Below are 15,802 nucleotides of genomic sequence, written 5' to 3'. Positions count from 1 at the left end.
GGATGCGATTAAATGACCGACAGCAGCGCCACCCTTTTTTTTGAAGCGCATTTATTGCATGTGTGTTTTGTGATTTGGGCCTCGGGCCACTCCGTAGTTTGGGGAATCAAGGAGCGATGCAGCAGTAACGTTAGAAGACACCGTAAAGTCACCAACATCACCAACAGCAGAGAGAAGAGGGTCTCTGGTCTGATCTATGAGGAGACCCGGGGTGAAGGCGTTCCTGGAGAACATGAGTCGTGATGCCGTCAGATTACACTGAGCACGCTAAGAGGAAGACGGTGAACGCCATGGATGTGGCGTACGCTCTGAGAGCTGCACACTTCATCTAACGAGAGACTTCCTGTTATGAGTAACAGGCTTTATTAATTACATTTTAACTAAAGCAATGATCTTATTGGGCCAACGGTGTGTCCAGCACCATTGCCGAACTTCATCCTTCGGCAATGGCCGCTGTCAGCCGACCGGATTGGCTGTTCAGCTTGAAAATGAGAGTGAGAAAAACAAAACAAAAAACGACTGTGACAGGCACACCCAAGGCTCCTTTCATTTTTCATCTCATCTGATCAATCCAACACACACATAGATGTTAAAACTGGTCAAAACTGGTGGAAAATGACGTTTGAATGTTCCTTCTGAAAACACAAAGGTTCAAACGATTGGAATAAATATTTTTGAACCATAAGATGGCAACAAGATATACATAAGTACTTGTTAAGGTATATTTATTTTAACAATTTTTGTCCTTAAAGATCTCTACATACCTACACATTCCAAAATAAACAGATGTAGGTTTCTTTTATGTATCTTAATTGTTTGTTTGTTTTCATGAATGTTTAAAAGCTGTTCTAGAGACAGGCATTGGAAATTAGCAATAGCTATAAATGCTGTGATGCTGTACATTGAAGATTTGTTGCACAGATGTTTATGTCTAACATCTGTCCCTATTCAAATTAACATGAAATAAATAAATCTCCCGGTACAGCTGTCTTCGTGGCGGGGGTTGATGCAGAGGGACCGTAGGCTCTGTTCAGTTCTGCTGCTGAGAGCAAACTCTGTTTGTTGTGGGTACCATAGCAACATTTGTGTCTGGTTTCCCTTCTTGAATGAGGAATAGATTACATGGATGTATTAAGATAGATTACCGTTGCCTGCTGGTATAGAGAGTTATTTCCTCTCTCGCAGGAGCAGAACGTACGTGGTACTTGGCCATCAGGACTTTATTCCCACAAGGTCAACAGTTGTTGTTGAGACACATGAAGCTGATCAATTTAAGGTAAGCTAAAGGTACTTTATTTGTCACATATGGCGCTTTTCATGGTAGCTGCTCGACTCGCCTCGACGCACTGTGCGTCCCTTTTCCATTGCAGATTTTAGTACCGCCTCAGCGTGGCTGGTCGTCATAGCGACTGCCGTGGGCGTGGCTTGGTAGCGTTGCATTCCCCCCCGACTCATTTCCTGGTTCTCCTTCTCCGTAAACAACATGAAATCAAGGAGAGGGTTAACTTTTCCTGCTCCAGATCTCCCACCGTGGTCAGAAAGAACAGAGGAGACACTTTGGTTCTCTCACTAGGACTCTAGAGTCACTACTCACTCTGAAGATAATCACCGTCACTCTCTCACTGATCCCTCGCTCACCCACTCCCCACACACACACACCGGCTCGTCGCACACATCTAGCAACTTGTATGCTACGGAGAGTCGAGGCGAGTCGTGCAGGTACCATGTAATGGAAAAGCGCCATTACACATACATGTAGCGAAATTCATTGTAATTCAATTCAATTCTAATTCATTAACCCATCCCTCAAGGGAGCAGTGGGCAGCCAATCACAGCGCCCGGGGACCAACTCCAGATTTGAGCCAGTGCCTTGATCAAGACTGGAGAACCTAGTACATGTTTTTGATGGTGGGGGAAACCCACGCAAACATGGGGAGAACATGCAAACTCCACACAGAAAGGCCCGGAACGACCTGGATCTGAACCCAGAACCTTCTTGCTGTGAGGCCACAGTGTTAACCATTGGGCCACCATGCTTTCTAATCAATCGTTCAAGTCTTAGCATCTCCTTAGATTAGAACAGCTAATCTGATCTCTTCCTCAGTCAGCATCTCTAAAACAGAACAACAGACTCCAGGTGTCCTGCTGTAGGGAATGTGTTGCTGCTCTCATAGATATAAAACCATTATATAAGTGTGTGTGAGTGCAGTACCACGGTGGTTTCAAACATCTGTTTCCTATTGTTTACAGTGTTTCCCGCAGAAAATGTGTTAATTAAGGTCGTAGGGTTGGGGGGCTTGCCGTCAGACCGAGGAGGGTGGTGGGGGTTCATTACAAACACCATACAAACTATACATATATCAACAGGCACGTGCAACCTAGCTAGGTGAAGAACTCAAACAACAACATCACCGTGTGTTGTGTGTGTGTGTGTGTGTGTGTGTGTGTGTGTGTGTGTGTGTGTGCGCGCCAGCTCCGCTCTCTGTCATATGCTGAGAGGACAGATAAGCTTGCGCTTACGAGCTCTCAGGTAAGGAAATTTCCACGTTTAATGTGTAAAAAAAGGGGGCAAATTTACTGGTTGCACATGTGCGACTGGATGTAAAATTCAGTCCCACACTATCAAAAGTTTGGTCGCAGTCTGGAGCCCTGAGTTATCCTCCAGACAGCGACGGACCACGTCTCTTTTTCTTTCTCTCATTTCGGCCGTGTGGCGCGTATACCTGCTCTCTGTGTGAATCGCGTCCGCGATGCAGTTGACGGCCTTTTGTGCAGCAGATTTTTTTATTTTTGATGACCTAGTTAAGGCGGTAGGGTTCCCCAGCTTATAGGCGGGCCGCCCGAACTGCAAAGTGCTGCGGGAAACACTTTTTTTAAATCCACCAATCACAACACAGCACATCACAATGCACATAACAGACAAGCTGTTTTAACATTTATATACATTGCAGATATCCGTATTTCAATTCTTCTTAGTCAAAAAGAACATGTCGTCAATCTGCCTCGGACAAATGACGTCACTATTGTTAATCATGGATTTCAATTTCAGATATCCAAAAAAAACAAGTCTATTTAATGTGTATTTGTGTTATTCTGATGTGTTTACATTTTTTTCTTTTGAGCTGCTATAACAATTTCCCCAGTGTGGGATTAAAAAAAGTCTATTTTATCTTATCGTCATAATTGTAATTGTAGTTATCTAATTTTACATTTGTACTAGTGAAAGTGTATGTCTGATATTTAAAATAACATTCTGGATATCTGAAATTGAAGTTCTTCCTCGTAAGAATTCTGTTTTCAGATATCTAAAATGTCGTTTCTGGAAAGAAGGAATGACCTTTTGGATATCTGAAATGAACATCAATTCAAACATTGACTTATTTTTTACTTTGACACATTTTTCCTTCATTTGGTTTTTACTTAAAGCTACATTGTGTAAGAACTTCTCCCATCTTGTGTTGATTATATATCACAATCAACTCCCTCGCACTACGCAGCTACGGTAGCCTTCACGCTTCAAAAAGCGAAGGTGTACAAAGACCGTCTATCAGCCGTCATTGTTGGAGTTCATACGTTCTCTTAATACATCCATGAGTTCATACGTTCTCTTAATACATCCGTGAGTTCATACGTTCTCTTAATACATCCGTGAGTTCATACGTTCTCTTAATACATCCGTGAGTTCATACGTTCTCTTAATACATCCGTGAGTTCATACGTTCTTTTAATACATCCATGAGTTCATACGTTCTCTTAATACATCCACGAGTTCATACGTTCTTTTAATACATCCATGAGTTCATACGTTCTCTTAATACATCCGCGAGTTCATACGTTCTCTTAATACATCCATGAGTTCATACGTTCTCTTAATACATCCGTGAGTTCATACGTTCTTTTAATACATCCATGAGTTCATACGTTCTCTTAATAGATCCATGAGTTCATACGTTCTTTTAATACATCCGTGAGTTCATACGTTCTCTTAATACATCCGTGAGTTCATACGTTCTCTTAATACATCCACGAGTTCATACGTTCTCTTAATACATCCATGAGTTCATACGTTCTCTTAATACATCCGCGAGTTCATACGTTCTCTTAATACATCCATGAGTTCATACGTTCTCTTAATACATCCGTGAGTTCATACGTTCTCTTAATACATCCATGAGTTCATACGTTCTCTTAATACATCCGTGAGTTCATACGTTCTCTTTAATACATCCATGAGTTCATACGTTCTCTTAATAGAACCATGAGTTCATGTCGGAGAGAGTGCGGACGCACGCTTCACACTACGAGCGGGCACGCGCCACCCGACAGAAAGGAGAGAGAAAGAAAAGGAGACTGCAGCGGTCCGGAAGATAATTAACTAGTTAGGATTTGGAGTGTGACTCCAAAACAGCTCCAATGTTCACTCTTTTTTCTGATGACACCGTTATCTCGCTCTTTTTAATCTCCGTTTTCTTATTCTGGGCGAAGAAGAAGAAGAAGACTCCTATTCCTAAAATTTGGATTTTGAATACGTGTGGTCCTCCATGTTTTCCTTCTTCAAACTTGCCGGGGCCGAGAAGCTACGATGATTAGCAGCATTGGCATCAGCTGGGAGTTTATCATGTGACAGAGAAAACGTGAAAGATGGAGCAGTATGTCCTGTATGTCCCTTAAAGGCTAACGTATTTCAAGATGGAGCATGGCTATGGAGCGCCTACCCCAGTTCATGCAAACGCAAATGTAAAATTTCTTTTTAAGATTATTTTAGGCCTTTAATCAACAGGACAGCTGAAGACATGAAAGGGGGAGAGAGAGGGAGGGATGACATGCAGCAAAGGGCCACAGGTCGGAGTCGAACCCGCGACCGCTGCATCGAGGAGCAATCCTCTATACATGGGCACCCACTCTACCAACTGAGCTATATGGGCGCCCGCAAACGTAATATTTCAAGCCAATAGGAATACAAGGAATTGATGGTGGAGGTAAATATTCATGAAAAAGGACAAGTTTGTGAACGGGCAACACAGATTTTGATAATGAACAACTAAACACGTTACACACTGGAGCTTTAAGGAAAGTTAATTGAAAGTAAGAAGTACTTTAAGTTTAAGGTAACTTTTCTTCCAGTACTTTTACAGGAGTAAAATATTCTCTAAATTTTGAGATGAGTTTAACTGATTGTCTCTCTGTCTGACTCTCTGGGACCAACTCAGCATGGGAGACTCTAGAGGAGCTGCAGCTACAACCTGATACTCAGAAAAACTCACGGAGAGAGACTCACTCACCTGGCTCTGGAACCTGCAGACGGATGATTCTGATTATGATTGGGTAAGTACCACCGGTTTTAACTCCACACTTGTATGTTCCAGCGTCGTTGATGTTCACACTCTTCAGAATTAAAGACACGTCTCCGTCCTTCAGATCTCTGTCCACCAGCTCCACCCTGTCCTTAAAGGATGGATGCTGCTGGGTTGTATTCAAGTGTCCATCGCTGTATAAGAGGACGGTATCTGGCTTCAGGTCATGTCTGCTCCACACTACAGCACTGATGGAGGAACCAGCAGCCTGACATGGCAGAATGACATCATCTCCAGGGTGCACTGTTACCTCAATCACGTCTGAAAAACAATAATAAACAATAGTAACTAATAAAAGTCATGGTGTTTCTAAAGACCTCCATCAGGTGTAACACTGCAGAAAGGATGTTAATTAACAGAGATAACACAGGACTTTATTACCACAAAGTCAACAGTTGTTGAGACACATGAAGAAGGTCCTCACTGAAATGTGTTGACATGACTCATCAATAGTTCAGGTCTAATACTTCAGTAAATGATGTTTAATATTAGATCTGATCTCTTTCATAGTCAGTGTCTCTCACCCCTAAAGGCCATTTTATGTTTCTGAGTTAAATCTACTCCGTGGTTATGTATGTAGGTACGTGGAGATACCGAGACTGACGTCACCTCTCAAAAAATGTTACTACAAGTTACTGCGCTCGGACTGGCTTGGTAGTGTTGCATTCTGCAGTCTGTCGTTGCAGACAGGGGGGTCTAGGCACTCTCCGTTGGCTTGCGAGCTGGAAAAACCAAATTCTGATCATTCCAATCACATCATGTATAGAGTCGGTGGGCTGCATAAATAGCAGACGAAAGGAGAAATAAGCTCCACTCTTTCTATTATATTTAATTATCTGACCACTGATAACTAATATTACCATAGAGTAATTTCATTGTGTAAAGTAATGCACATTTAAGATTTAAGAATTTACTCTAATTTGCATAGTCATTGACCTTATGAATTTCCATTGCTTAGATCAGCTTTGCATGTGTGTGCTGATATTTACCTAATAACTTTCTGTCCCTCCACTCTAACCAAGGATGCCTGTTTTTAAACTCCCTAGCCTGACTTTCAGTCCACAATGCTGACCAGGAGATCTCACTTCTCACCATCTCTCTCATCATCTCAATCAAGGAAATACAAACATACATATATAGTCTTCTGTTTGCTGCTTTACACACAGGCACACAGAGACACACACACACACACACACACACACACACACACACACACACAAAATGCGTGCAGATGGACTAAACCATTTGGGCATTAGCAAGGGGGAGGGGTGAGACCTTAGATAGTCTTTTTTTTGTATACAAAATGTAGTTAGTCAATCAACAAGTTATTCAGCCAATACACTAACTTTATATTTCATCTGACATGCATTATGAAATTTAATTAGGAAATGAAAATATCCCGGTGAAATAAAATATATTCCAGACTTTTCAAGGGCCCTCTCTCCCCTTGGGCCCTGGTAATCAGTATCTGTTTTACCCCCAGTCCTACGCCCCTGCACACACACACACACACACACACACACACACACACACACACACACACACACACACACACACACACACACACACACGCAATATCATATAAGCAACTCGCACTAACCAGGTAACAGTAACGTTGCGGTAGAATTTTCAGGCTGGTTTTTATGTAACGGGGACGTTAACCATCGGGTCATCATGATCTGTGGCAGCTGCAGTGTCAACTGACGCGCCAGTAGCTTCAGGGACGGACTTTTGTAACCACTGAAGTAGTTATTTGGGTCTGTTTCATATCTATTACTTTAAAACTTGTTCAAACTCTACCAGTTGTGAGAAAGGAAAGACCGCGAAACGAATGACCGCCAAACAACTAGTTGTTGCAACAAGTTGTTCCCCCTGCCCCCCCTTGCTAATGCGCCAAATGGTTTAGTCCATCTGCAGCATTTTGTTTACGTTAGATCAGTTGAGTGTCTGGTGGAGCGCAAACTTCTGCTGTAGAAATGTCTTTCTCAAAGAGACAAATCAGGCTACCAAAAAGAAAGGAAAGACAGGAGGAGGAGAGAAAACAAAAGGAGGGGAAACAATTGGTAACTGACTTCTTTTCAAAGAAAGGTGAGCACAAACTAAAAAACGAAATCCATGGTGCTAAACTGCTTGAATATCTCCGTGACTGTTAGTGCTAAAAATGGACTAAGACAACCCATATAAAGAGCAGAACATACACTTTCAAATGATAATTTGGTTATACATGTAATCTGAGGTAAAGACTAAATAAATAAACTACACTAACAATGCTGTTTGCATATAACACACCATTGTAATAGCCTAATTTAAAACATGTTTAATTTTAAATTAATAGGCTATAATGTCTATAATTAGCAATAATAGGCTAATCAGTGTCATAGGTAGCTTGGTAGCTCATTGGTAGATACATATCAAGTCAACATTATAGTTATGTCAGATTCAGTAGAAGCAGATGTTAACATTGTGAAACACATGGCCCTCAGTTTCAGAAACTGTCACAGCAGGGAGCAACAGACCCCTCAGCCTCCTTTTTGGATTTGAGACAAGGTGAGCTTATAAGCTAAATATCAAAATGAAAGCAAACCATGTTTAGCCATTTTGACTGAAAGGTGTTTAGTAACACTAACATCTTAGTGTGTTTTATTATATTAGGTTACAATTAGGATAAGAGGTTAATATCAGATGTATCCTTCATAGAGAAAGATGATAGAGAAGATGTGATTGAGGATGATGGGAGTGAAGACAGCAGGGAGCTCTGAGCACAGTGTGGAAATGAGAGATGAGGAAGTGGAAAGTAGGCAGAGCAGTGTAGACCAGTTTTTGCCAGAGGATCCAGGACTATGGCCAGATAAATTAACAGATGATCAGAGAGACACCATAGTACGCAGGCTGGCAAGTAAAGGTACAGAGAAAACAAAATGTAGTAGTAACCACAGTAAAATAGGCTAGAGAATGTTGACAAAGGAGGTTTGAAATGTCTGTCATCAGGCTACTCTAAGCATTAGTTAATAGTTATTACCCTATAAACAGCTAGGCCTACAGATTCATGTGTACAGAGGCCAGTTATTATTATTATTATTTATTTGTTTTGGGAGGGGGGGTGGTGAGTTGAGGAACATGGGGGCCCATCAGGACTCTTGGGCCCAGGGGTCTTGTGCTACGCCCCTGTGTGTGTGTGTGTGTGTGTGTGTGTGTGTGTGTGTGTGTGTGTGTGTGTGTGTGTGTGTGTGTGTGTGTGTGTGTGTGTCTCTCTCTGTGGGCCTGTATCTGAGTACAGCAGTAAACAGAAGACAATGTTTATAGTTCCTTGATTGAGATGATGAGAGAGATGGAGAGAAGTGAGATCTCCTGGTCAGCATTGTGGACTGAAAGTCAGGCTAGGGAGTTTAAAAACAGGCATCCTTGGTTAGAGTGGAGGGACAGAAAGTTATTAGGTAAATATCAGTACACACATGCAAAGCTGATATAATAGTTGGAAATTCATAAAGTCAATGACTATGCAAATTAGAGTAAATTCTTAAATTGTTGCAATGTTTGATGTTTGTTTTCATGAATGTTTAAAAGCCCTTCTATGGACGGGCATTGGAAATTAGGAATAGCTATAAATGCTGTGATGCTGTACATTGAAGATTTGTTGCACAAATGTCTGAGTCTAAGCATCTGTCCCTATTCAAATTAACATGAAATAAATAAATCTCCTAGTGCGGCTGTCTTCGTGGCGGGGGTTGAAGCAGAGGGTCCGTAGGCTCTGTTCAGTTCTGCTGCTGAGAGCAAACACTGTTTGTTGTGGGTACCATGGCAACATTTGTGTCTGGTTTCCCTTCTTGAATGAGGAATAGATTACATGGATGTATTAAGATAGATTACCGTTGCCTGCTGGTATAGAGAGTTATTTCCTCTCTCGCAGGAGCAGAACGTACGTGGTACTTGGCAATCAGGACTTTATTCCCACAAGGTCAACAGTTGTTGTTGAGACACATGAAGCTGATCAACTTCTAATCAATAGTTCAGGTCTTATCATCTCCTTAGATTAGAACAGCTGATCTGATCTCTTCCTCAGTCAGTGCCTCTAAAACAGGACAACAGACTCCAGGTGTCCTGCTGTAGGAAATGTGTTGCTGCACTCTGTTATATATATATATATGTGTGTGTGTGTGTGTGTGACTGCAGCACCTCTGTGGTTTAAAACATTGTTTCCTACATTGTTTTAAATCCACCAATCACAACACAGCACGTCACAGGCAAGCCGTTTTAACATTGAGTAGCTATACTGGATATTTATTCCAGATATCCGTATTTCTATTCTTCTTAGTCAAAAATAACATGTCGTCATTCTTCCTAGGATATATGTCCTCACTTTTGTTCATGGTTTTCAATTTCAGATATCCCAAAAAATTTCACCAGTGTGGGATTCATAAAGTCTATTTTATTTTATCTTCTAGTCATAATTGTAATTGTAGTTATCTAATTTTACATTTGTACTAGTCAAAATGTATATCAGATATTTAAAATAACAGTCTGGATATCTGAAATTGAAGTTCTTCCTCGTAAGAATTCTGTTTTCAGATATCTGAAATGATCATCGATTTAAACATTGTAATGACTTATTTTTTACTTTGACACCTTTTTCAAGTGTTAATTATCTCACTGAGAGAGACTCACTCACCTGGAACCTGCAGATGGATGATTCTGATTCGGTCAGTATCACGGGTTCTAACTCGACACTCGTATGTTCCAGCGTCGTGTTGTTCACATTCTTCAGTTTTAAAGACACGTCTCCATACTTCAGATCTCTGTCCACCAGCTCCACCCTGTCCTTAAAGGATGGATTGTGCTGGGTTGTATTCAAGTGTCCATCTCTGGATAAGAGGACGTTAACTGGCTTCACGTCAGGTTTGGTCCACTTTACAGCGCTGATGGAGGAACCACAAGCCCAACATGGCAGAATGACATCATCTCCAGGGCGTACTGTTACCTCAATCACGTCTGAAAAACAATAATAAACAATAGTAACTAATAAAAGTCATGGTGTTTCTAAAGACCTCCATCAGGTGTAACACAGCAGAAAGGATGTTAATTAACAGAGATAACACAGGACTTTATTACCACAAAGTCAACAGTTGTTGAGACACATGAAGAAGCTCCTCACTGAGATACGTGTTGACATGACTCATCAATAGTTCAAGTCTAATAATTCAGTAAATGATGTTTAATATTAGATCTGATCTCTTTCATAGTCAGTGTCTCTCACCCCTAAAGGCCATTTTATGTTTCTGAGTTAAATCTACTCCGTGGTTATGTATGTAGGTACGTGGAGATACAGAGACTGACGTCACCTCTCAAAAAATTTTACTACAAGTTACTGCGCTCGGACTGGCTTGGTAGTGTTGCACCCGACTCATTTCCTGGTTCTCCTTCTCCATAAACAACATGAAATCAAGGAGAGGGTTAACTTCTCCTGCTCCAGATTTCCCACTGTGGTCAGAAAGAACAGAGGAGACACTTTGGTTCTCTCACTAGGACTCTAGAGTCACTACTCACTCTGAAGATAATCACCATCACTCTCAGACACACACACACACACACACACCTGGAATTCGGATAGAAAGGAGCTTTAAGGAGTCTCCCCCTGCTAGAATTCAGATAGAAAGCAGGTTTAAGGCACTTCCGCATTTGCAGTACTTCGCCGAACCGGATGCTTTGTCCATTAATATTAACAGTCTATGGTATACGCCGTATACCCACTAGGAAAAGTCAAGGATTTCTGTATACCCACTTACAAAAGCACGATGATACGTAACAACATCGTTGTGACAGAATGTTCTCGCTTTCATTCATAAATTCAGCCCGTCTGTGTTGTGAAGCACTGACGTTTTGACGCGACGTCACTCAAAGGAACTAAGCAACAACAAGTTGTCATTCTTTGCGCGGTCTTTCCTTTCTCACAACTGGTAGAGTTTGAACAAAGTTTTAAAGTAATAGATATGAAACAGACCCAAATAACTACTTCAGTGGTTACAAAAGTCCGTCCCTGAAGCTACTGGCGCGTCAGTTGACACTGCAGCTGCCACAGATCATGATGACCTGATGGTTAACGTCCCGTTACATAAAAACCAGCCTGAAAATTCTACCGCAACGTTACTGTTACCTGGTTAGTGCGAGTTGCTTATATGATATTGCGTGTGCGTGTCTGTGCGTGTCTGTGTCTGTGTGTGTGTGTGTGTGTGTGTGTGTGTGCAGGGGCGTAGGACTGGGGGTAAAACAGATACTGATTACCAGGGCCCAAGGGGAGAGGGCCCTTGAAAAGTCTGGAATATATTTTATTTCACCGGGATATTTTCATTTCCTAATTAAATTTCATAATGCATGTCAGATGAAATATAAAGTTAGTGTATTGGCTGAATAACTTGTTGATTGACTAACTACATTTTGTATACAAAAAAAAGACTATCTAAGGTCTCACCCCTCCCCCCCCCTTGCTAATGCGCCAAATGGTTTAGTCCATCTGCACGCATTTTGTGTGTGTGTGTGTGTGTGTGTGTGTGTGTGTGTGTGTGTGTGTGTCTCTGTGTGCCTGTGTGTAAAGCAGCAAACAGAAGACTATATATGTATGTTTGTATTTCCTTGATTGAGATGATGAGAGAGATGGTGAGAAGTGAGATCTCCTGGTCAGCATTGTGGACTGAAAGTCAGGCTAGGGAGTTTAAAAACAGGCATCCTTGGTTAGAGTGGAGGGACAGAAAGTTATTAGGTAAATATCAGTACACACATGCAAAGCTGATCTAAGCAATGGAAATTCATAAGGTCAATGACTATGCAAATTAGAGTAAATTCTTAAATCTTAAATGTGCATTACTTTACACAATTAAATTACTCTATGGTAATATTAGTTATCAGTGGTCAGATAATTAAATATAATAGAAAGAGTGGAGCTTATTTCTCTTTTCGTCTGCTATTTATGCATTTGTTAGCCATGGTGTTGAAGATTGTAACAGTTTTTTTAAATATTTTTGAGTACATTTAGGCCCTGTTGCCGGTCGGCAAAACTCCGAACATATCTTCCTTTATTAATGATGACTTCAGTGCTTAACTCAGTCTTCCAGAGTCGCGGCCAAAACCGATTCGAAAGACCACTGTTCGCCAGCAGCAACAGCCATCTTCTTTGTTTTCAAGTAGCAGGTAACCTCGCAACTCTGCCATCCTTATGTTAAGCTCCGCCCACCGACTCTATACATGATGTGATTGGAATGATCAGAATTTGTTTTTTCCAGCTCGCAAGCCAACGGAGAGTGCCTAGACCCCCCTGTCTGCAAAATAAATTTGCTGCCACTAGGGTGCGTCTAGATTTCTAGGCTACTAGGGAGGGGTTGGTAGGCAGTCTGGTCTGCATTTGCATGAGAGCTCTCTCATTGAGAGGGTGGGACTAACGGCGCGGGTTACAGGAGGACTGTATCTGAAGGAGAATCGAAAGCTAAAGTAGGCCTACTTTAGGATTGACTTGGCACTCTGAAGCCTGGAATACATTTTGCAAGAGCAGCAAGAGAAGGTCAACTTAATGTTAACATAAGATACTTATTAGAAAAAACAAGTTATTTACCTCATTGGTTTAAACGGGGTTGATAAATAGAAAGACCGGTCACTGTAACACAATACAGTTAAACAGCCACACATACTACATCCTCCAAAACAATTAAACAATTTAGTTAATACAAACTGAACATTATTCATGAAAGTTATAATGCTCGAGGATGCATTGCATTACTGTTGTGTTAGACTTCTTTCTAGCTGTACCTAATAAATTGGACACTGAGTGCCGCAGTGGATTCTAAATGTCACCTATAAACAGGTAACAGTGTTGACAAAAAAAGACTAATGTTGGCTCCATGTCCACTATGTGAACAGATCTGAAGCTTTCCCCGATCCACATGGCCCTCTGAATCTAACTGTAACCTCCAGGTTCTTTCAACCAGCTGTCTAGGACCAATCTGTTTAATTAGATGTCTGCCTGTCTGCTGTGAATAACCGGGATCAAGGAAAAATATTAATGACAAAATTAAATTCCTCTCATGACAGACAGCCAATAATTAAAACCAAGTTTGATAATTAGGCCCGCTATGACATTGTTTTATGTTGTTTTGGTTAATGTCAAGTTGTCATAGCAAAGCCCTTGGGGGCAGCTCAGGTGGTAAAGTGGTCATCTACCACCTGGAAGGTCAGAGGGCCCAGCAGGCTACATTTCCAAGTGTCCTTGGGCAAGACATCAGTGTGTGAATGTGTGTGTGAATGTGTGTTAAGCTCTTTGAGTAATCATTACGATTAAAAGAGCACTATAGAAATGCAGTCCATCTACAGTAACATCTCCATAATGCTAACTTTGCATTACAAGTCTCATAATTTGGTAAATGACACTCAAGTCCAAAGACGTGCAGGTTCAGTAGACTCTCCAAGGTGTGGATGCATTTATCTGCATATATCCTGTAGCTGTCCAATCGGGTCCCACTCCTCACCCAATAAGATAGATCAGGGATCTTCAACAGGGGGTCCGCGACCCCTACCTCAAAGTCATTGCAGGGATCCCCCAATTATTGTTTAATACATTTTTGAAAGTTCCTTCTCACAAAATTAAAATAGGCCCGTAAAATACATTTACATGAATCCAATATATTATTGGAAAAGATAAAACGGCCTATTCGTAAAAAAACAACTGATATACAATGACTATAGCCACTATGGTAGCCATCACTATGGTAACCATCCACAGATACAGTTCAGCTAATGGATTCACTGTGCCTTCCACATGTATGTTTGACATTAAAACATGATGAAATATGAATATGTAAATAGCACCTTCATATTGCACGGCACCGTACTACACGTTATGGTAGGCCTAGTTTAACATGCAACTCAACACAGTATATGTAGTCTGGGTCCCTGCTCGTGTCTCTTTCAGGTTAGGGGTCCTTGGCCTAAAAAACGTTGAGGACCCCTGAGCTAGAAGATACTGAGATTCTTTTATATTTTATTATTTTGTTAAGTTTGAGTTGTGCTGTCTCAAAGGCCATAAGGTTTCTTTTACCAAATATTTTCTGACATGAGAATACACAATAAAAAAAATATTTCCTAAAAACGTCATCAGTGACACGTGAGGAGGAAGGAGGAGGGCTTTACTCGGTGTGTCTGGTTAGACGTTAATGTGCTGATCTCATATGACCAACATTTCAAATGGAGGAATCATCTCTGCAGCTGCTGCTGGGCTAGTTTGTAAGTTGAAATAACAGGAATTAATAATTTAATTCATAATTGAATTTAGAATACTGCTATTAAAAAAAGCATTTGAAAGGCCAATTCACTTCAAAATTCACTTCAAATTGTGCTGGTTGGTAAAACAATACAAATTAACAACCCAGTCTCACAACAGTTTGTGAAATAGTCATGTAAATTAATCTACTGATTCGTGAAAACGGACACGTTTATCTAGTTTTTTCCGTGATGGTCAGCACGTTTTTCAATAGGAAGCCTCTTTGGTGACCACAGCTCGATTCTTTCTGCCAGTCAGCTGCAGCAGAGAAGCTGGATACAGCTTTGCTATTATTGGTATTTTTAGCCCAATAACCAATGTTTTAAATCAACACTTATTCACCAGATCTTATCATGGTTTATACAGTCCCTCCAGGATTTTGCGATGTCGTGATCGCGCCAATTCACGCAAATTCAACCAATCACCACGACTTTGGTGCATTCGCAATTTTGACCAATCACCGCAACTTTTCTGATACTTTGACCAATCATCGCGGTCTCCTGCAAAGCGTCGTCATACGTCAGCAAACTCACTTCCTTGTTTGGTTCAGAAGATGCAGCAGTATGCGCAGCAGACATGTGTGCTGCCAACATCTCACATTTACCTACAAAAATAACAGCAAAGGACGTGAAAAACAGTATCCAGATGTTCTTTACGAAAGCAGGGGTAAACTGTTTTGCAAGATGTGCAACGAGACTTTAACGATTTAAAAGTTGCTGCCGTTTCAATCCTGGCTGTTGGCTCTCTGCAGCGGGTGGGTCTACTGCTCTGTTCCCTCCGCGACTGACGCTTGCACACACACAAACACACAAACAGACACACAAACACACACACACACACACAGACACAAACAACACACACGGTGGATGCAGGAGAAAAAGGAGATGAGACGACACAATGACCTAAATTGAGGACAGCTACGCTCGTTATTGTAAGTGCAATGATAAGTCAAAGTCAGTACTTTATCAAACTGTATGAATGTGAGTCCCAGGCCAGGTTAAGAAATGAACTAACAATGTAAAGATCAACAAGCCACTGATAGATATTTTCAAATTTGATTCATTCAATAAATTATTATTTTTTGTCTTAAATCCACCAGCCATTTTCATATTATACCAACATTTGCAGCATCCTGAGCCTTTTTGCTAAG

At 41.1% G+C, this 15,802-nt stretch overlaps 2 protein-coding genes across 7 annotated transcripts in view; one reads left to right on the top strand and one right to left on the bottom strand.

Moving 5' to 3' along the window:
- LOC120572607 (low affinity immunoglobulin gamma Fc region receptor II-like) overlaps positions 1–15,802 on the top strand; it is a 243,189-nt gene that overhangs the window by 60,259 nt on the left and 167,128 nt on the right. The gene's annotated exons all lie outside the window — the stretch shown is intronic.
- LOC120572744 (hemicentin-1-like) overlaps positions 1–15,802 on the bottom strand; it is a 96,757-nt gene that overhangs the window by 28,960 nt on the left and 51,995 nt on the right. For all 6 annotated transcript variants that reach the window (XM_039822149.1, XM_039822150.1, XM_039822151.1 and 3 more), the window contains exon 3: positions 5,283–5,615. In XM_039822149.1, the coding sequence (XP_039678083.1) occupies positions 5,283–5,615 (333 nt within the window). The remainder of the gene's footprint in view (positions 1–5,282; positions 5,616–15,802) is intronic.

This window comes from Perca fluviatilis, chromosome 14 (assembly GCF_010015445.1).
Source record: "Perca fluviatilis chromosome 14, GENO_Pfluv_1.0, whole genome shotgun sequence".
NCBI classification, from domain to species: domain Eukaryota; kingdom Metazoa; phylum Chordata; class Actinopteri; order Perciformes; family Percidae; genus Perca; species Perca fluviatilis.
Note: the sequence above shows the minus strand (reverse complement) of the source record. Positions and strands in the feature narration are given on the sequence as shown.